Raw genomic sequence first — 21156 nt, forward strand, 5'->3', positions numbered from 1 at the left:
ACTCAATGGAATTTTCATTTTTGCTCTTATTTTTTTTTTTACCCGGTTGAAGTTCTATTTGTTTCTTTTTTTAAATCACTCTTTTCTCTTCTCAGTATCTTTCTGTTTTCCTTGAAATATTGAGCATATTTATAATAGCTATTTTAAACTCAGTGTCTGCTAATTCTGTTTGATAGCATTCTAGATCTATTTCTGTGGACTGATTTTTTATGTACTTATGGGTCACAATTTTCTGCTTCTTGCATGTATGGTAATTTTTTACTGGATGCTGAACATTGTGAATTTACTTCATTAAGAGCAAATTTTTTTTCTCATTAGAGAGTCTTAAAATTTTGTTCAGGAAGACAGTTATTTGTGAATCAGCATACTCATTCCAAAGCTTGTTATTATTATTATTTAAAATAAATTTTAATGTTTTATTCATTTTTGAGTGAGAGAGAGAGCACAAGTAGGGGAAGGGCAGAGAGAGAGTGAGGCAGAATCTGAAGCAGGCTCCAGGCTATCAGCACAGATCCTGACACACAGGGCTCAAACCCACAAACTGCAAGATCATTTCCTGAGCTGAAGTCAGACACTTAACCAACCGAGCCACCCAGGCACCCCCAAAGCTTGTTTTTAAGCCCCTTAAGGACAGATATAGAGTATTCTTTACTCTAGGGTTAATTTAGCCTCACTACTTACTTAGGTGTATCCTTTCTGGTATCTTTGTTCAGTGTTCTGTGTATTAAAGAATGGTTTTTCTACCCTGGCTGGTGAGAACTTGAGTGTTTACCTGCTGTTTGAGCTTTGGGTATTGTTTGCCTTATAGCTTCTGTTCTTACTTGGTCTTAGGGATTTCACCCTCTGCAGGTGCAGATTTTTGTTCAGCCAAAGTCTCAAAGAGACTTTATGCAGATCTCTTGAGTTCCCTCCTTCCCCCCTTATTTATTTGTTTGTTTAATTTCTTATTGAGGTATAGTTGACACATATTATATTAATTTCAGGTTGATATTTGTATATACTTTGAAATGAGCACCACGATAAGTCTAGTTACCATCTTTCACCATACAACATCAATGTAATATTATTGACTATACTCCCCATGCTGTACATTACATCCCCATGTCCACCTTTTTTAAACTTAGCCTCCTCCTCTTTCATGCTTGGCCCTTCAGATTTTATTTGCCTTGGCATTCCTTCCTGAATTCCACTTTTTGTCACTTCAACTCATTGAGATCACTAGGCTCTGGGTTTCCCACTCTGTGCCACTCTCTGCAAATTGTTTCCATTCAAAAAGTCAGGATGGGGCTTAGTTTGCTTTTTTCTCCTAACTTCGGTATCACCGTTTAGGACCATCTGTTAATCTAATGTCTGGAAACATTTGTTTTATATATTCTATCTTGCTTTTATAGTTATTGATGGCAGAAGGACAAGTCCAATAGGAGTTAATTTTCCTTGGGCTAAAGGAGATATTCTCATATATTTTGAAATTGAGATATTCATATAGCATAAAATTCCCATTTTGAAAGTGCACAGTTCAGTGATATTTGGTATATTCACTACACTGTGCAACTGCCTTAATTCCAGAATATTTCCACTGCCCCCAAAAAGAAACCCCAAACCCATTAAGCTGTCACTCCCCATCGGCCCCTCCTCCCAACCTCTGACAGCCACTCATTTACTTTCACCGTGGATTTGTCTATTTTTAATATTTCATGTAAATGAAATCATATGTAGCTTTCTGTGTGTGACATCTTTCATTTATAAAGTTTTCAAGGTTTATCTGTGGTTTCATGTAACACTACTTCATTTTTTCCTATGTATGGATATATACCACATTTTGTTTTTATGTTCATCACTTGAATATTTGGGTTGTTTCCACTTTTGGGCTATTATAAATAACGCTTCTAGTAATTTGTAATATTATAAATAAGGCTGGGTTTACCACTGTTTTTATTCATTTATTCAACTTTGAGTGATGTGTAAAATAACAAGTAATTGTTGAGCTCTTGCAGTGTGCTAGGCAGTGTTCAGAGTGCTCCCTGTGTTTATTTTGTTTAATCTACAGTCCTTCCCTGTGTGGTAGGTATTAGTATTCCATCTAACTGATGAAGAAATGGAAGGTTAGGGAGGGTAACTTGCCCAAGATACTGCAGTTAGTGGGTGCCACCATCCTGAGTAGAGCGAATGATGCAGCATTGTGTGCGACCTCGTAACTGCTCTAATTCATACAAGCTAGTATAACAAATATAGGAAGTTAGTTCTGGGAGTCACTGCAGGAAATTATGTGAGTGGGGTTGAAATTGAAGATCTTTCGGAGTGCTTGGCTAGCTCAATTGGTGGAACGTGTGACTCTTGATCTCAGGGTCAGAAATTTGAGTCCCATGCTAAGCATAGAAATTACTTATAAAATATAAAAAATATATTAAAAAAATAAAGAAATTGAAGATAATTGATGGTTGCTTGTCTGTTTACCAGTTTCACCAGTCTTTTAGTGTTTTGTTTTGTTTTTTTTTTAAGATTTTACTTTTAAGTAGTCTCCAATGTGGGGCTTGATCCTGCAACACTGAGATTTAAGAGTCTAACATGCTACTAACTGAGCCAGCCAGGTGCCCCCAGCAAGTGTTTCAATGGATCCAGTCTTTATTAAAATTGGATAGTAATATGCGTAGTATTTGAGGATTTAAAAAAAGAACCAGCAAAGCCTTCCTAGTTGTGCTTGGGCTTTTCAACTTCAAATCATTTCTTATTCCTCAATTGTTTTTTGTTGTTGTTGTTTTGTTTTTATAAGTGAATTTTTTTAATGTTTATTTTTTTGAGAGAGAGCAAGAGAGCGCACAAACAGGGCAGGGACAGAGAGGGGGACACAGAGGATCCAAAGTGGGTTCCATGCTGATGACAGCAAGCCTGATGTGGGGCTCAAGCTAGTGAACTGCAAGATCATGACCTGAGTCAAAGTCGGACTCTAAACCAACTGAGCCATCCAGGTGATACTCTTATTCCCTGTTTAAAAAAGAAGGACTTCTGTTCATTAGGGATGTCCATCTTTCATCCTGAATCAGGATAGAAGGAAGTGAGACTCTTAATCTTTTTAAAGTAATTCATTAACATTATTATTAAATATTAATATTGTTTTTAAAAGGTGAACTTATCCTCCTGTATAGCTGTGTCAAACATATCAAGTCTTTTTGGGATCTCTAGGGGGTGAAAGGTACTATACACTTGTACCTATTTAGTGTATTAGTTGCTGTTGCTCCATAGTAAATTACCTCAGTCTTGACAATTTAAAACAATACCTGTCTGTCTCACAGTCCTATAGTAGTTCTTTAGATCAGGAGACCTGGTGGGTTCAGTGGGTTCCCTGCTTAGGGTCTTACATGGCTGAGGTCAAAGCATTGGCCAAACTGATCTTTTTTTTTTTTTTTTTTAATGTTTATTTATTTATTTTGAGAGGGAGAGAGAGTGAACAGGGAGGGGGCAGGGAGAGACAGAAAATCCCAAGCAGGATTTAGCACAGAGCCTGATACGGGGCTCAAATTCACAAACTGTGAGATCATGACCTGAGCTGAAATCAAAAGTCAGGCACTTAACCGACTGAGCCACTTAGGCACCCCATAAGTTTATTTATTTTGAGAGAGAAAAAGAGGGAGGGAGGGAGGGAGAGATTGCAAGTGGGGGAAGGGCAAAAAGAGAGGGAGAGAGAGATGTGGGGCTCCATCTCATGAGCCATGAGATCCTGACCTGAGCCAAAATCAGTAGTTGGATGCTTAACCAACTGAGCCACCCAGGTGTCCCCCAAACTCATCTTTTATTGGGAGGCCCTGGGTAAGAATCTGTTTCCAGATGCATTCAGATTATTGGCAGAATTCACTTTCTTGTGGCTATAGGCCTGAAGACCCCATTTCCTAGACTAGCTTCTATTAAATTCTTCTTGTGCTTCAAATCTCTGACTTCTGCCATCAGCCAGAGAACATGCTGCATTTTTTAAAGAGCTCATGTGTATAGGTCAGGTACATTGGGACAGTCTCCCTATCTTAAAGTCAATGGTGCCATGTAACATAATATGATTACAGCAGTGATATCTCATCACATCTGCAAGTTCCACCCCCATCAGAGGAGAGGGGGTTCTATGAGGCTGAGGGTCACCGAAGGCCATTCTTAGAATTCTACCTACTGCAGATACTACCTTTCACTTTTTAAAAATGTTTACTAATTTTTTGAGAGAGAGCGTGCGAGTAGGGGAGGGGCAGAGAGAGAGGGAGAATCCTAAGCAAGCTCCACACTGTCAGTGCAGAGCCCAACACAAGGCTTGAACTCACAAACTGTGAGGTTATCACCTGAGCTGAAACCAAGAGTCAGATGCTTAACCTGTTGAGCTTCCCAGGTGCCCCAATTTTCATTCTTAAACATTGTTGTGAAGGTCACGATTTAGATACCACAGACAACCTTTCTACTCCCAGGTCTCATCCTATCCTTCCTTCACCCTTCCTCAAACTCTTCTTTTCTTCCTTTAAAATAATTGACCTCTTTTCTCTGTTTGGTAGCATGCTTGTCCTTGACCTTACCCTTGACTCTCCAAGGAAACTGAACTTACCTTTTAGAAGAGTGTTTTCTGAAATCACCTTCCCTTGTGCTGATCAATTTATAAGAAATGTTATTTCACTACAGACATTATCATGATCATCCTTGTGCTTCAGCTCTCTGAGCCTGAGTATTTAATGTAGGATTTAGCTGCTCACAGACATAGGCAAGGTATTTTTCATCTGTGTGATCTGCAGATAAACTGTGCCTTATTTTTTCACTCTTTTCCTCTCTTGCATTAAGATTCAAAGATGTCTCACTGTCTGTGAGTTCAAGAAGTATATTAAAACCTTGTGTATCCCTCAGTCATTCTATAGTTGGTCATGCTGCTATAATTCCATTTTATCTCACAGCAGGGTCCGGTAGAAAGCACATCAGTAATGAAAAACAGTAATTCAAAACTGTGTTTGTTGGAGCATTCTGAGGGCTGATAGCAATAGGGGGTTTCGCAGGCTGCCTGGAGAACCTGAATAGGCTATAGCTCCAGAAACTACATCGTTCTGCTCACATTGTAGTGTGAAGGCTGACACTGGGCAGAAATGACTAATGGATCTGGGTCTCCCCTCCCCCAGTTGGGATTACTTTTCTGTTTAGTGTTATTCTCTGAAGACAATGTATATGTAAAAACTTTGGTATATAATTTAGGATTCTTCATATATAAGGAGGGTTGTGGGATTTATAATTATCTTATGAACTAATTTAGGATGGAGATGGAGTAATTGTCCTTGGTAGTAAGAAAACTGGTAAATTCCGGACTCCTCCGGGGGGTAGGAAAGTAAGAAATGTTTACAAGATTCATATATTACACCATTTGGATGGGAGCAGTTGTTATGAACAAGTAAGTGGATTTTGTTCATTCACTGTTTATTAAATGTCTGCCATTTGACAGGCTATGTATTATGTACTAACTGTGGACTCTGCTCTTACAGATGCTGTACTCTGGCAGGGGAAATAGTGTTCTTATGGAAATAGTTATGGCACGGTGAGATAGGTGCTGTTAGAAGGGACTGCAGTGGGTACCCACAGAAGAGGTTCTCCAGTGGTTGGAAAAGGTTTAATGAAGGAAGTGACCCTTGAGTAGAGTCTTGAAGGAACAGCAAAAGTTTATGCCAGGTTGGCAAGTGGGAGATGAGCATTCTGGGCAGAGGAAGTGGCACTTGGAAGCTATGGAAGCATTCTAGTCTGCTATTTTCAGGGGAGAGAGAAGAGTTTTTCAAGATTGGAGTCTAGAAAGTGGGTAGGGTAGGGAAGAGTGGAAAGGTAAATGGTATCCAGGTGATAAAAGGTCTTGTGTGGGTTAAGGATTTGAGGTATATCTTACTTATAGTCAGGAACTGGTAAAGAATTTTAAGTAGGGACTCATGTGATTAACTTAGGACTGTAGACAAATAATTCCGAAGGCAGTGTGGAGAATGGATTGAGAGTTAAGGAGTGGGGTACCAAAGGCAGCTAGCAGTCAGAGTCTACAGTCTCTGGTGTATTCAGGAGGGGATGTATTCAAGAAATGTTTCAGAGGTCTTCTCTAAAGTGAGGATAACAATAGTACCTATCTTACTGTTGATATGAAAAGTAAATGAGTCAATAAATTAAGGTGCTTAAGCTATGTGTGGAGCATGGCACCTAGCTAGTACCGTATAAGTGCTAGCTCTTTTTGTAATAATACCACGGATTACAGAATGGGAGATGAAGGAAAGCCTGGCATCAAGAAGAAGCAAAGGGTCTGCCTTGAAGAGGTGGTATACTGTTAATCCATTACTAATGTTTGAGTGATCAGTGTCTGTCTTTGGGAATAAATGTAGGTTGGTAGATGGATTGTTAATCAGTGCTTACTTATGGAGGGATAGTTAAGTTTTAGAAAAGTAGATTTGGCTCCTTGTGCTCATCAAAGATAAGAGGGATGCATTCTTCAGTGAAGGGGAGATGCTTTTTGCTCCTTTTTAATGGGGAAGGCTATTTAGTGCATTCTTTTTTTCTGGCCAGTGCAAAACCTGATGTTTGAATACTTGTCCTCTGTTTTGTTTTTTAAGTTTATTTATTTTGAGAGAGAGAGCATGCACAGGAGGGGCAGAGAGAGAGGGAGAAAGAGAGAATCCCAAGAAGGCTTTGTACTGTCACTGCGAGGAGCCCCATGTGGGGCTTGAATTCATGAACCCGTGAGATCATGACCTGAGCTGAAATCAAGAGTCAGTGCTTAACCGACTGAGCCACCCAGGCATCTCTGTCCTTTGTTTTTAAGAATCTCCACTTTTCCTGTCATTATGTCTGGTCAGAATTTATAAGCCACAAGAATCCACACTCTGTTCTGAAGCTTATTCAACTGAAGATACTTTATTAATAACATATAGAGACTCTCAAAGTCAACTTTTGTGAACATTCTCAAAGAATAATAGAAGTGACTCAGCAGAGCCTAATTTAGCTTTTGATGGTGCTTTATAAAAGAGAGTAAAGATGGTATCTGTTTAGAGTGGTACATGGTCCCATAAGAAGCCGGGGAAGCCTGTATTTATTCCATACTGCCATGTAACAGATTTCTTTTAATCCTTAGAACAACTTTGAGAGGAAAATGCCCTTTCTTTTTTTTTTTTAATGTTTTATTTATTTCTAGGAGAGAGAGAGAGAGAGACAGCGTGAGCAGGGGAGGGTCAGAGAGAGAGGGAGTCACAGACTGAAACAGGCTCCAGGCTCTGAGCTGGTAGTCAGCACAGAGCCCGATGCGGGGCTCGAACCCATGAACCGCGAGATCATGACCCAAGCAAAAGTCGGACACTTAACCGACTAAGCCACCCAGGCACCCCGAAAATGTCCTTTTTAAAGGTAATAAAGTTGAGTTTCAGAATGATTGAGTCACACTACTGATAGGTGGCAGAATTAGAATTTGAATGTAGGCCTGTCTGGTTGCAAAGACTAATTAATGTTCTATGTCATTTGCCCAGAAGTGATTTTATGGGATTTGGCCATTAAAAAAAAAGAAAGAAAGAAAATCTAATGAGCATAGGGAAGGCTTCCATGTTTATTTCCTCTTTCTCTGTGCATGGAATATCAGAAGTGAATTGGTGGATCCCTCACAAATCCTATTTCGTACTTAATTATAGGTTTTGTGGGAGCATGTAAAAAATTTGTAATACCTTTGACTTAGAGGTAAACGAGGCCATCTCCCTTGTGTTACAGAGGAGGAAATTGAGGTTGGGAGAAGTTAAATAGCTTGCCTAATTACAGATGGTTTGTAACAGAGTTGGAATTAGGACCCCAGATTCTGTATTTTGGGTTAATGGCCTTTTATAGCTAAAGCACAAACCTTTGTTATGCCTGGAGCTCCTAGAAGATGATATATGTGAATTTATTGAGGATTTATTTATTTATTTGTTTGTTTATGTCTGTCTGTCTCTGACTCTCAGCATATACTGTCAAGGCAAGTGCTTCTGGGTGGTACAAATATAGGTTAGAATCATTGGTGTTCTTTTTTTTAACTCACATGTAATGGCACAGAGGCTTCCCTTCTCTTAGCTGACAGTTCTGGCAAATGCACCTGATCAGATCCCATCCACGTGGAGAGGATGATTGCGTTCTACCTGGGGTTTAGGGAAGCAGAGAGAGTGAATGGTCCATGGTGAGCTAATCCATACTTCTCTCTACTGGCCTTTTCCCTAAGCTTGACATTTTTAGATTTCACCATTCCTTATTAATTGTTCATGCTGATAGCGTTGCCAGCATTTCTGCCCCAGTGGAGCCCAGGTGCTGGATTAAAAATGCAATCAATGAAGGGCCTGTGATGGTGTGGTGATTGCTAATGGTAGATCACGGAGTTGCAGTTTGAATGAGAAGGTAAAGGACTTGCACCTGGGATTGCTGAGTTAGGCTGTGACTTTGAACTCTGAACTGTGGGTTAGGCCTGCCCATTTGCTTTCTGTGGAGGTAGTCTGTGCATCATTTTCTCCTTGGATGAGAGCTTATTTAACAAATAAAGAAACCGAGGCTTATAGTATGGCTTAGCCATAAGAAACACTTTTTTTTTTTTCATCTAGACACAACTGCCCTGGAGAATTCTGTTATTTGACCCTTTGCTTATTCTTGTTGGGTGGAAAGTCACCACCATTAGAATTTTCAGGCGCCAGCCTGGTTGTCCGACCTAATGGAGTAAAATAAAATAGTTCTAGCTCTGAGTAATGGCAAACTTGGAGCAGGGCCCAGTGTCATTAAAACCCCTGGCATACAGAATTTGATGTTGGTCTTTGTTCATTTCAGTGAAGAGGCTTGTGGGTGGGAATATGATGTATTCTGAGCAAAGAAAAATAATGGCTCTAGAAGTTTATGTCATTGCCTTGAAGATTGGTTCCACACTAATTTTCTTAAACTTATTTATTTTGAGAGAGGGAAAGTGTGCATGGGGGAGGGACAGAGAGAAAGGGAGATAGAGAATCCCAAGCCCATGGTGTCAGCCCAGAGCCCATGTGGGGCTTGATCCCACAAACTGTGAGATCATGACCTGAGCCAAAATCAAGAGTCAGATGCTTAACCAACTAAGCCACCAAGGGGCCTCTCATTCCACATTAAATTTAGATAATTCAGGGGCGCCTGGGTGGCTTAGTCGGTTAAGCGTCCGACTTTCGCTTAGGTCATGATCTCACCGTTCGTGGGTTCAAGCCCCGCGTCGGGCTCTGTGCTGACTGCCAGCTTGGAGCCTGGAGCCTGTTTCAGTCTGTGACTCCCTCTCTCTCTGACCCCCCCCTGCTCGCACTGTCTCTTTCTCTCTCCTAGAAATAAATAAAATATTAAAAATAATAATAATAAATAAATTTAGATAATTCAATAAGATAAAAGGTTTTCTTAATAGATGGCATTGCTAAAATTCAGGGAGTTTCTTCATTTATTAAGACTGTCCAGTAGGATTACATATAAATTATATAACTTCCAATATGGTTAAAGACTGAAGGCTTATGATTCAGAGTTCTCCAAAAGAGTTCAGATTATGTGGCCTTTAGGTATTCCATTTGTTCTTTTTCCTGCTCTTTTGTGTTCTTCATGATTTTTTTTCTCCGGTATTCAGTGTTGTCTTGGTAAGCAAACTTAGGCTGACTTAAAGTGATAGGCTCTCAGAGAGTAAGGTAAGGAAAGGAAAGTTCTAGAGTTTCCTTCTGTTTTATTTATTTAAAAAAGTTTTAATGTTTATTTTTGAAGGAGAGAATGAAAGAGAGAGAGAGTGTGTGAGTGGGGGAGCAGCAGAGAGAGAGGGAGACACAGAATCCGAAGCAGGCTCCAGGCTCTGAGCTGTCAGCGCAGAGCCTGACATGGGGCTCCAACTTATTAGCCATGATCCATGACCTGAGCTGAAGTTGGATGCTTAACCGACTAAGCCACCCAGGCTCCCCAGTTTGTGTTGTTTTAAACTGCTAAGTTTGTAGTAATTTGTTACAGCAGCAATAGGATATTAATAATTTTAAGCTCACAGAAAGGTTGGAAGACCAATTAAGGATAGTACCCTTTACTCATATTCACCTTTAGTTAATATTTTACTCTAGTTTTATCACTTTCTCTCTTTTTTTCTTTCTTTCTGAACCACTTTAGAGTGCATTGCAGATGTCATGGCCCTTTACCCCAGCAATCTGTGAGCAGTTCAGTCTCCCCATGTCCTTACCAACACTTGCTATTGCCTGTTTTTTTTATTGTAGTCATTCTAATGGGTGTGAAATGATATCTCATTTTTTTTTTAATGTTTATTTTTGAGAGAGAGAAAGAGCACACAGGTTGGGGAGGGGCAGAGAGAGGGAGACATAGAATCTGAAGGAGGCTCTAGGCTCTGAGCTGTCAACATCAAGCCCAACGCGGGGCTTGAACCCATGATGGTGACCTGAGCTGAAGTCGGACACTTAACCAACTGAGCCACCCAGGCTCCCCCTCATTTTAGTTTTGATGTGCATTTCCGTGATGACTAATGGTACTGAACATCTTTTCACATTTTTTTTAGGCATTAGTATATTTTCTTTGGTGAAATGTCTATTCAGATTCTTTGCTCAGTTTTAAGTGAGAGTATTTATCTTTTTATTATGGAATTTTAAGAATTTTTAATATATTTATCCAGTACATGATTTGTAAATATTTTTCTCTGTTTCTTGTCTTTTCAATTTTGTTTTTTAGTTTTTATTTATTTATTTTGAGAGAGAGAGAACACAGGTGGGAAAGGGTCAGAGAGAGAAAGAGAGAGAGTCCTAAGCAGGCTCTGCACTGACATCCAGGCACTGACGGTGCAGAGCCTGATGTGGGACTTGAACCCATGAACTGCGAGATCATGCCCTGGGCTAAGACCAGGAATCAGATACTTAATTGACTGAACCATCCAGGTATCCCTGGTCTTTTAATTTTCTTAATGGAGTCTTTTGAAGTACAAGGCTTTGGTTTTGATCAAGTTCAAGTCATCCTTTTTTTTCTTTTATAGATCATGCTTTTATGGTGTCATATCAAGTAAAGGCAAATATCAATATCACTTTTCAGAGAATTATGGGATTTGCCTTATTAGTTGAGTGATCAGATTAGTGATCAGATCCATTTATCATGTGAGCTTTGTTGAAATGTGTAAAGGACTTGCCTCTGAAGGATGACCACATTGTTCCAGCCTCTTCTGGGCAGCTGTTACTAGTGAGGCAGTATAATATTGATAAAAAGTGCAGGCTTTTGTGGCCTGACTGCTTGGGTTTGAATTTTGGCTTCGTCCCTTACTAGCAGTGTTACTTTGGGAAAGTGACTTTATTTCTCTGTTTCAGTTTCCTCATCTGTAAAATGGGGATAATACATCTTTCCTCATAGGGTGTTTGTCTATGTAAAGTGCACAGGAAATGCCTTGAAGGGAGTAAGAGCTAAAAAAATATTAGCTCTTATTGCTAGGGGAGCAATTCTCAGCTGTAGTTTGGGATGGAGTTGTGCATATTGGAATCATTTGAGGGGCTTTTTAACACTTCTCATGCCTTTCTAAAATGACAAGTCTGCCAAAGGTTAGAGCAGCTGGGGTGATAAATATTGCACTTTGCCTTCCTTGACATATTTAAAGTTGATTGTTCCGTAAGATCACTTTCATTAAATGAGGCAATTTGGGTTGATGTGTAGAATCACAAAACTCTTCATCAGATATAAAAATAGCTCAAGCTCCATTAATACTTAGAAAATGAATAATCTATTAACTCCTGTTGCCAAGGCTGAAATTAGGCAGTCTTTGGCAAGCCAAAAACAGAATGTAAGCTATGTGTGTTTGATAAATACATTTCTTTGCCCTTGGGATGGTTTATTAGTCCAAGGATTAGAATATGGGCCCAAAACTTGCAATTCAAAGATAGAATTACTGTTTTGTTCTTGTTGGAGGAGAAGATTTTCAACTCTTTTCCTTGTCTTCATTTGCAGAATGAATATAATGAACTTGAGACCTACTTACCTTCAAAAGGGATTCACGATCCAATATAGGACTAGTATCAGGATATATAAAGAATTCTTACAACTCAACAATAAGAAGACAGAAAATGGGCAAAGAATTTTCATAGAAATTTCTCCAGAGGAGATGTCCAACAAAGACATGAAATGATGTTAAACATAGGTGAACAGGGAAATGCAAATCAAAATTACAGTGAGATACCACCTCATACCCACTAGGATGGCTATGATAAAAAATTTTTTAGAGAGCATGTGCACATGTGCCCAAGAGCATGGGAAGGACAGAGGGAGGGAGAGAAAGAGAGAGAGAGAGAGAGAGAGAATGAATCTTAAGCAGGCTCCATGCCCAGCACAGAGCCCAGTTGTGGGGCTTGATCTCACGATTGCAATATCATGACCTGAATGGAAATCAAGAGTCAGATGCTTAACCAACTGAACCACCCCAGAAACCCCTAAAAGGAAAGTATTAAGTACTGGGAAAGGTGGGGAGAAACAGGAACCACTGTACAGTAATGCTAAGAATATAAAATGGCTCAGCTGTTGTGGAAAACAGTTTGGTGGTTCCTCAAAAAATTAAGCATAGAATTACCATATGACCTAGCAATTCCACTCTTAGGTATATACCCAAAAGAATTGAAAACATGGTGGCACAGAAACTTGTACATGAATGTTTATACCAGCATTATTTATAATAGCCATAAGATGGAAACAACTCAAATGGCCATCAAGGGATGAATGAATAACCAGTTATATTATATATACAGTTGAATATTATTCAGCCATAAAAAGGAGTGAAGGACCTTTCTGGTCCTCATTGTACCATCCATGGTACAACTTGGATGAGCTTTGAATACTTTAAGTGAAAGAAGCCAGACACAAAAGTCATATATTGTATGATTCCTTTTATATGCTATATCCAGAATAGGCAAATCCAAAGAGATAGAAAGCAAATTAGAGGTACCAGGGGATGAATGATGGAGAATGGGGAGTGATTCTTTAATGATTATAGAATGTTTTTTGGGGTGAAAAAATTTTTGAAAGTAAAGAGAGCTGATGGTTGTACAACGTTGTGAATACAGTAAATATCACTAAATTGTACACTGTATTTTTTTTTAAGTTGATTTATTTTGGAAGACAGAGCTTGAGTCAGGGAGGGGCAGAGAGAGAGGAAGAAAGAGAATCCCAAGCAGGTTCTGCACTGTCAGCCCGAAGCTCAACGTGGGGCTCTAACTCAGGAACTGTGAGATTGTGACCTGAGCCAAAATCAAGAGTTGGACACTGAACTGACTGAGCCACCAAGTGCTTCTCATGTGATTTTTCTTTAAAAGGAGATATACAAGCATATTTACTGTTTTTGCTACCCAGAGACCAATGTTTTAAAGTGCAAGGAAAGATGAATGACAAAAAGGGATAACTATATTTGATGTGGCAACTCCAGTGTCTGGATATTTCTCCAGATTCATTTTTCACTCATCTCATGCCTAATACTTTACTTGAAAATTCTACAGTGTCTGCTAAGATAGAAACAGTGTTTTTTGTAAAGAGTATATTGTTCTTTAGGGAATCCCACAAAAAGCCTGGTTGCTCTGGGCCTAACAAAGCTGATAAACGAGCAAAAGATATTCTTAGGGCCTACATTTAGATGGCATTCTGTTTTTCCTGGGCATGCTGTTCTATCAGGCTATCAGTTCCTTTAAAAAAATTTTTTTTATTGAGGTGAGTTTCACATAACACACAATTAGCCATTTTAAAGTGAATGATTCAGTGACATTTAGTGCATGTACAGGGTTGTGCATCTACCAGCCCCATATTATTCTGAAACATTTTCATCACCCCAAGAGGAAATTCTGTATCCATTAAGCACCTTGTCAGCATTTGTAATTTCTACTCTTTTTTTTTTTAATTTTTAATGTTTTATTTATTTCTGAGAGAGAGAGAGAGAGACAACATGAGCTGGGGAGGGTCAGAGAAAGAGGGAGACACAGAATCCGAAGACAGGCTCCAGGCTCTGAGCTGTCAGCACAGAGCCCGACGCGGGGCTTAAACCCACGAACTGTGAGATCATGACCTGAGCCAAAGTCAGACAGTCAACCGACTGAGCCACGCAGGCACCCCTGTAATTTCTACTCTTATGATTATAGCCAGCCTACTGGGTATGAAATGCTATCTTATCATGGTTTTGATTTGCAGTCCCCTAATGACTAATGAAGTTACCGTCTTTATGTGCTTCTTAGCCATTTGTACTTCTTCTTTGGAAAAATGTCTACTTACATTCATTTTCTATTTTAAAAATTGGGTTCTTTTTTTTTAGTTGAGTTGTACTCTTTATATATTACAGATACACACCCTCATCAGATATATGGTTTGCAAATATTTCTGTCATACTGTAGGTTGTCTTTTTACTTTCTTGACAGTGTTCTTTGATACACAGAAGTGTTTAATTTAGGTGAAGCCTCATCTATTTTTTTCTTTTGTTGCCCATACTATTGATGTCATATCTAATAATCCATTGCCAAGTCCAAGGTCATTAAGATTTTCCCCTAAGAAAACTCTTTCTTCTAACAGTCTTATAGTTTTAGCTCTTATATTTAGGTCATTGGTCCATTTTTATGTCATTTTTGGATATGGGATGAGGTATAGGTCCAACTTCATTTGTTTGCATGTGGTTATTGAGTTGTCCCAGCACCATTTGTTGAGAAGGCTCTTCTTTCTCCATTAAAATTGACTTGGCACCTGGTTGAAAATCTATTGGCAATAGATGCAAGGGCTTAACTCTGGACTCTAAATTTTATTTCTGCCATTTACTTTAAAAAAAAATTTTTTTTAATGTTTATTGATTTTTGAGAGAGAGACAGAGTGTGAGCAGGGGAGGTGCAGAGAGAGGAGACACAGAATCGGAAGCAGGCTCCAGGCTCTGAGCTGTCAGCACAGAGACTGATGCGGGGCTCGAACCCATGAGCCACGAGATCATGACCTGAGGCGAAGTTGGCCACTTAACCAACTGAGCCGCCCAGGCGCCCCTCATTTACTTTAAAAAAAAAAAAATATTTAGTTTTGAGAGCAAGAGGTAAAGAGCACAAGCTGGGGAGGAGCAGAGAGAGAGGGAGACAGAATCTGAAGCAGGCTCCAGCCTCTGAGCTGTCTCTCAGCACAGAGCCTGATGCGGTGCTTGAACCCATGAGCCACGAGATCATGACCTGAGCCAAAGTCAGATCTTAACCAGCTGAGCTGCCTGGGCGCCCCTTCTGCCATTTACTTTTATGTGGGCTGAGTTTCTTTTTTTTCTCCCTTTGATAACAGGATCATGGGGTTGATAGCACCATTTTCCAGAATCCCAAAAAGCTTCACCTAACTATTGGAATGTTGGTGCTTTTGAGTGAGCAAGAGATCCAGCAGACGTGTGAGATGCTACAGCAGTGTAAAGAGGAATTCATTGAGTGAGTAATCTACAGGAATGGGGAAGGGTGGTCACCTGGTACTGGCTTCTTTTTGGTCTCACAGACTTCTTTTTGCACCAGGGAGCTGAGTCACATGGCAGCAAAGTTTGTCGACTCACCCAGCTGTAACACTTAACACTGGAACATTGTCTGAAAGGCTTGAAATGGATTTAAAGCATATATTTACAAAATTTTATGGAAAGACTCTCCCTTAAATTTTACTAGTTCAGTAGGCAAATTTTATTCTTAACAAGACATCCATTATTTTCTCCAAAAGGAAATTCTTTACATTATCTATTGAACAGTAGAAGCTACTGTATTCATTTTTTGTGCTGCTGAACACATTACTACAAGCGTGGTGCTTAGAACACTGAAAATTTATTATCTTCAAGTTCTTTGGGGTAGATGTCTGGTATGGCTTTCACTGGGCTAAAATCAGAGTGTCGGCAGGGTTGTGTTCCTTTCTGGAGGCTCTAGGCAAGAGTTCACTTCTTTGCTTTAAAGCCCGTCTTCTAGAGGTTACACCCACATTCTTTGGCTGGTGACCAAATCCTCCATCTTCATCATCTTCATCACCAGCAGCATCACATCTCTCTGACCCTCCTGTTACCGCATCTCTGTCTCTGGCCATAGTAGGGACAGGTTCACAGCTTTTAGGGACTCATGATTTGAACACCCCCAGATAATTCAGGATAATCACCCCACCTAAAACTCCTTTAACCTTAATCATATCAGCAAAAGTCTGTCTGCCATGTAAGGTAGCATATTTACAAATTCCAGAGAATAAGACATGGGCGTCTCTGGAGGGTCATTATTCTGTTACCACAGTAACTTGAACATTATATAAATAACATGATTCCCTGCGGAGGTGTTCATTGTATTTCAGAAATGGACTTTAATTTTCTTTTTTAAATACAGGTAGTTTTGTTTGAGTCAGTAAGGATACCAAAAACTGTCCAAGCAGTCTGTTTTGGCTCAGGGAAACCATTGCTGTTCGCTGTTCTGGGGGTAGAGTTCTTCTTCTTACTATAAAATTTTAATTTACATGTACATCTGACCTAACAGCTTTATTTTAAAGAACTCTCTCTTTCCTACCCGTTACTCTTTTTACTTAAGATTGACAGAGAATAAGAGAAATTTGAAAAAACTAAATAACTTGAATTTTTAAATCACTTACAATATTCAGGTCCCATACTATTTTTTTTTTTTTTATATTTTCTTGTTTACTTTGAGAGAGAGAGAAGTAAGTAAGGAGCAGAGAGAGGGAGGGAGAGAGAGAATCCCAAGCAGACTCCTCACTGTCATTGTGGAGCTCAATGCGGGGCTTAAACTCATAAACCATGAGATCATGACCTGAGCCCAAACAAGAGTCAGATGCTTAACAGACTGAGCTACCTAGGCGCCCCCCCATACTATTTTGATATGGCCTTATAAAAGTGGGTTACCTAGTTCATTGAGTTAGACAAGATAAAAGGATTAAATCTTTTTTTAATATATGCTGTAAATGAAACTATGTAATAGGATGACTTGTTTGTCATCCAGTTCTTCTTTTCCACTGTTTTGAAGGGAAGATAGTTTTCTTGAGCAAAATCATAAGCTGATTGGGTTTGCACTCTGCAAAGAATACTTCTTTGTCTTGATCTTTGCTCACTGATGGACATAACTGTTCTCTCTCCATCTTAACCTAAAATTCAAAATCATTGTGTTTGTAATTAGATATTTACAGTTTCCTTGCATACGATAAAACTTGTGCTCTGCCTTATGAAGCAGAGCAATTTTATCTGATTTAAGAATTAATTCTGATACTTTAACTCATTTCAAGATCATTTTTTGCTAAATGAAATTGAAAGCAGCTACACTCAGCTGCCATTGGGATAATCCTGCTAAGAAGAAATTTAAAGGTAGATAAAATATTTGTTTAGGGAAGTGTTTGTTTTCTTACCTATGAAAATCAGGCCACAGGTTTTTAATCACTGAAGCTTTATCCTGAGCTATGTGAGGATTTAGCTGAGTTCTTCCCTTTTATGTCTCCTGGTGCCTTTTGTGACTAAATGTCAAATCTGAGCCCTTTAAGCATGTCAGGGTTGGTGTGCATAGGAAATGAAGAACAGCCTTAATAGTTCCTAAGAATTTTTGACATGACAGGATGAAAACAGTAATTGTAGTTTTTCAGATTCAGCAAAGCTTTTGAAATAGGACAGAGTTACACTGCCAAAAATCTGCAGTGCAGGCAAAAATTTTTTTGAAGATGCTTTTTTCAAAAGGCTGGAAAGATTTTAAACCAGCTAGTAAAGCAAGCCCCCCCAGCCCTCCTTTTCCACCTTCTCCTCTGCCACACATACTTGTTTAAAAAGCACATAGTGCAAAATTAACTTATTTCTGAGGAGAATGAGAATCAGAATTGGCTGTTTAGATTGGTTAGAAGTGCCTTGTTTCCCTACAAGGGAAAAAAAACGTCTCCTAAAAAAAATACATATAGCCACACACACACTTATAGCCCTGATGAATAAAATTATTGTTTAACTTCCTTATTCATAGTCTTTGATCTCAGCCTTTGCACTTGATATACTTAGACTGTCAGTAAATAGTGGCATTTCTTTTTCTTTTTTTTTTTTGGAATGTTTATTTGTTTTGAGATGGGGGAGGGGCAGAGGGAGAGAGAGAATCCAAAGCAGGTCCCATGCTGTCAGTGCAGAGCTCACGTGGGGCTCGATCTCCTGAACCATGAGATCATGACCTGAGAATAATGGCATTTCTAACCTGAACCTTTTATGATGTAAAGATCCCAAATTAAAATATAAGAAAGGAAAACACTGAAACTGATAGACTAATAAATAACATGCTGTGGTTTAATTTGATGGCTTTTTAAATTGAGAGATTAAATCGATATGGCTAGATTGGGATTTAATTAAAACTGTGGTGCTAAATAGATATTTTAAAGAAATGGTTGAACATTTGTTTAAAATTTGGGGGTGTTTTTTGAGTTTAAGGGATGTTACCTGACCAGGAACAGAACTTTGATTTCAATTCTTAAGCTAAGGGCTCATGAAGCTGTATAGATTCCGAATGAATTATTCAGTGTTCAGTAAACGCTGAAGCTTTAAATGTATCCCTTGTGACTTTTTCTTTTTTTTTTTTTAAATATATTTTTATTTATTTCTAGGAGAGAGNAGCACTTTTTTACTTCCAGTATCACTCTTCTTGTGCCTATGTGTTCCCAGTAGGCCTGAGGTAAAACCAAGTAAGAAGTTACAAAGGGACAAGAATGAGGAGAGAGGAGGAGGAAAAATACCCATGGACGAATGCTGATTCCTATTTATTGCCTCGAATGTCAGTTGAAAAGTAGGCTTACTGGTGTCCCAGGTGGAATAGTTCTGTCACCGAGACGAAGAGCATTCATTAGTCAGGCAAACCATTGAATTTCTCTCCCTCTTGGTAAATCCTAGAGAAGGTTGAGTTTCTGTTCTACTCCTAAGACAGGCTTTAGATCCTGTTTCCTTGTTGCATTTTTTGTTGTTGTTGTTCCTGGTACCCCGTCTCATTCCAAAGATTTGAGGTAGTTTGTAGTGAGGATATACATACAAGAGAAATGTTAAAGTCAGGGAGCTCAGAGACCATCAAGATGGAATGGGGAGAATTTTACCCGAAAACCAAGGAATGGTTATAATTACACTTGAGCATTAGAATGTAATAGTTTTCAAGCATTGGTATACTTGAACTAAATTCCAAAAAGAAATACCTCAATTATTACAGTTCTTATCTGATAAAAAAGAGCATAACAGTTTTTTGGGAGAGACCCTTTTTCTAGTTCTCAATCCAAGAAAAGCTTGTCATGTAAATCTTAACCCAAAATGATGATGAGCAATGTCTTCAATGGGAATTTTGCAGAAAATACGAAAATATTGTTTGCATTGTTCTCTCTTGGATTGATCCCTAGAAGTTGAGGGTATCACTTTAGGCATAACCCAGCAAAAACATTTTAGTAGGAAACTAAACCAATGGTATGGTGCTTTGGGGTGATCTAACTATGCAGGGTGAGAGCAGAAAAAAAGAAAAACATAGAGGAATGTGTGATTATTATTATACTGTTTTTCCATGTAAGTTTGGTTGACTGCACTTTGATAGGATTGAATGGCAGTCTTTCGTACTGAGTTTTTGCTATTACTTGGAATGAAGATATACCATGTTGTTGAAGCTACATGCCTCAGGTAATAGTTCAGAGCAGGCTTGTGTTTTGGAACACCCCACTTATTAGAGGTGGTAACAGGGATACTTATGATGAAGGCAGTAATTTTTATTGAATATCTGTCTAAAATAGATACTTATTAGTTCCTTACTGAAAAAAAATTGTGGTCTTGTGCAATAATATGGTCTTGAAGCTGTAAGGGAATCTTTTTTTTTTTTTTTTTTTNTTAACCCTTTATCTGATATGTCATTTGCAACTATCTTTTCTAAGGGAATCTTTACCATGAAGATTCCTAGGCTACAAAGGGTCTCCCTGTGGCATTGGTGCAGTATTAAGAGAACGTTTTTGTTTTGCTTTTTTACGAATTGTCTTTTGGTGGATCCTAACTTCCTTTTGTCTTTGAGCTAGTACCACATTTTTTTCAGTGGCAGTGTAGGCATGTGTGCACATTCTTCTCAAAATTGTCCAGAAAAGCTTTTTTCTCTTTAGAGTAGAAGACCCAGTCAGTGTTTCCCAGAGATTTAAGGAGTACCTGTTTTATGTAAGGCATTGTGCCCAGCTGGGGATATAGGAGTGGACAAAATGGATAGACTCCCAGTCACATGGTGAGCCCATTTGTAGCTGGGTTTCGCCTTCACAGTGCAAGCCCTTTTCCAGTTGAAGGATAAATCTGTTTAAGCAGTCTGGGAAGGAAGCAGAATGGTGAGGTTTTACTTAACATGAAAGTAGGGGTGCCTGGCCGGCTCAGTCACTTAAGCCTCCGACTTCCGCTGAGGTCATGAACTCGCAGTTCGTGAGTTCGAGCCCCGCATCAGGCTCTGTGCTGACAGCTCAGAACCTGGAGCCTTGCTTCAGATTCTGTGTGTGTGTGTCTCTCTCTGTTTCTTCCTGCTCGCCCTCTGTCTCTTGCTCTCTCTCAAAAATAAGCAAACATTTTAAAAACAATTTTTAAAAAAACATGAAAGTAATACCTGCACCCATGAAATGAACGTAACTTTGCATCTCAACTATATTTCAATTAAAATAAAGTCATACATACTAGTTTTAGAAAAGTCACAAATTATAGATAAACAAAAATATCACTTTTAATCTTACTGCTTAAAGATAATTACTGTTAATGCTGTGAAGTATATACTCTCAGACTTTTTAATATGCAAGTATGTATTTCTTCTTTGAGGTGTAATTTACTTACAGTAAAATGCACAGATCTTATTAAGTGTAGTTGATGGGTTTTGGCAAATGCGTACACTCATGTAACTTCAGCCAAATCAAGATGTAGTACATTTTCATCACTCTGTAAAGTTCCCTCATGACCTTTTCCAGTAAATTCACTTCTCCCAGCAGCAACTATTGTTCTGATTTCTATTTCCATAGATTAATTTAGCTTATTCTTAAATGTCATATAAATAAAATCATTCAGTCTATACACTTTTGTGTTTAGATTCTTTTGCACATGTTTTTTAATATTAACTTTTAATGGATAATACATTAACATGGCTCAAGATTTTAAAAATTCAAAGGATATGCAGTGAAGAGTTTCCTTTCCACTGCTATTCCAAC

At 38.8% G+C, this 21156-nt stretch overlaps 1 protein-coding gene across 7 annotated transcripts in view; it reads left to right on the forward strand.

Annotated features, from left to right (window-relative positions):
• The window catches only part of ASCC1 (activating signal cointegrator 1 complex subunit 1), a 104567-nt gene that overhangs the window by 30035 nt on the left and 53376 nt on the right, over positions 1-21156 (forward strand). For all 7 annotated transcript variants that reach the window (XM_077778488.1, XM_077778494.1, XM_077778495.1 and 4 more), the window contains exon 6: positions 15274-15410. In XM_077778488.1, the coding sequence (XP_077634614.1) occupies positions 15274-15410 (137 nt within the window). The remainder of the gene's footprint in view (positions 1-15273; positions 15411-21156) is intronic.

This window comes from Crocuta crocuta, unplaced genomic scaffold (assembly GCF_008692635.1).
Source record: "Crocuta crocuta isolate KB4526 unplaced genomic scaffold, BGI_CrCroc_1.0 scaffold167, whole genome shotgun sequence".
NCBI lineage: Eukaryota > Metazoa > Chordata > Mammalia > Carnivora > Hyaenidae > Crocuta > Crocuta crocuta.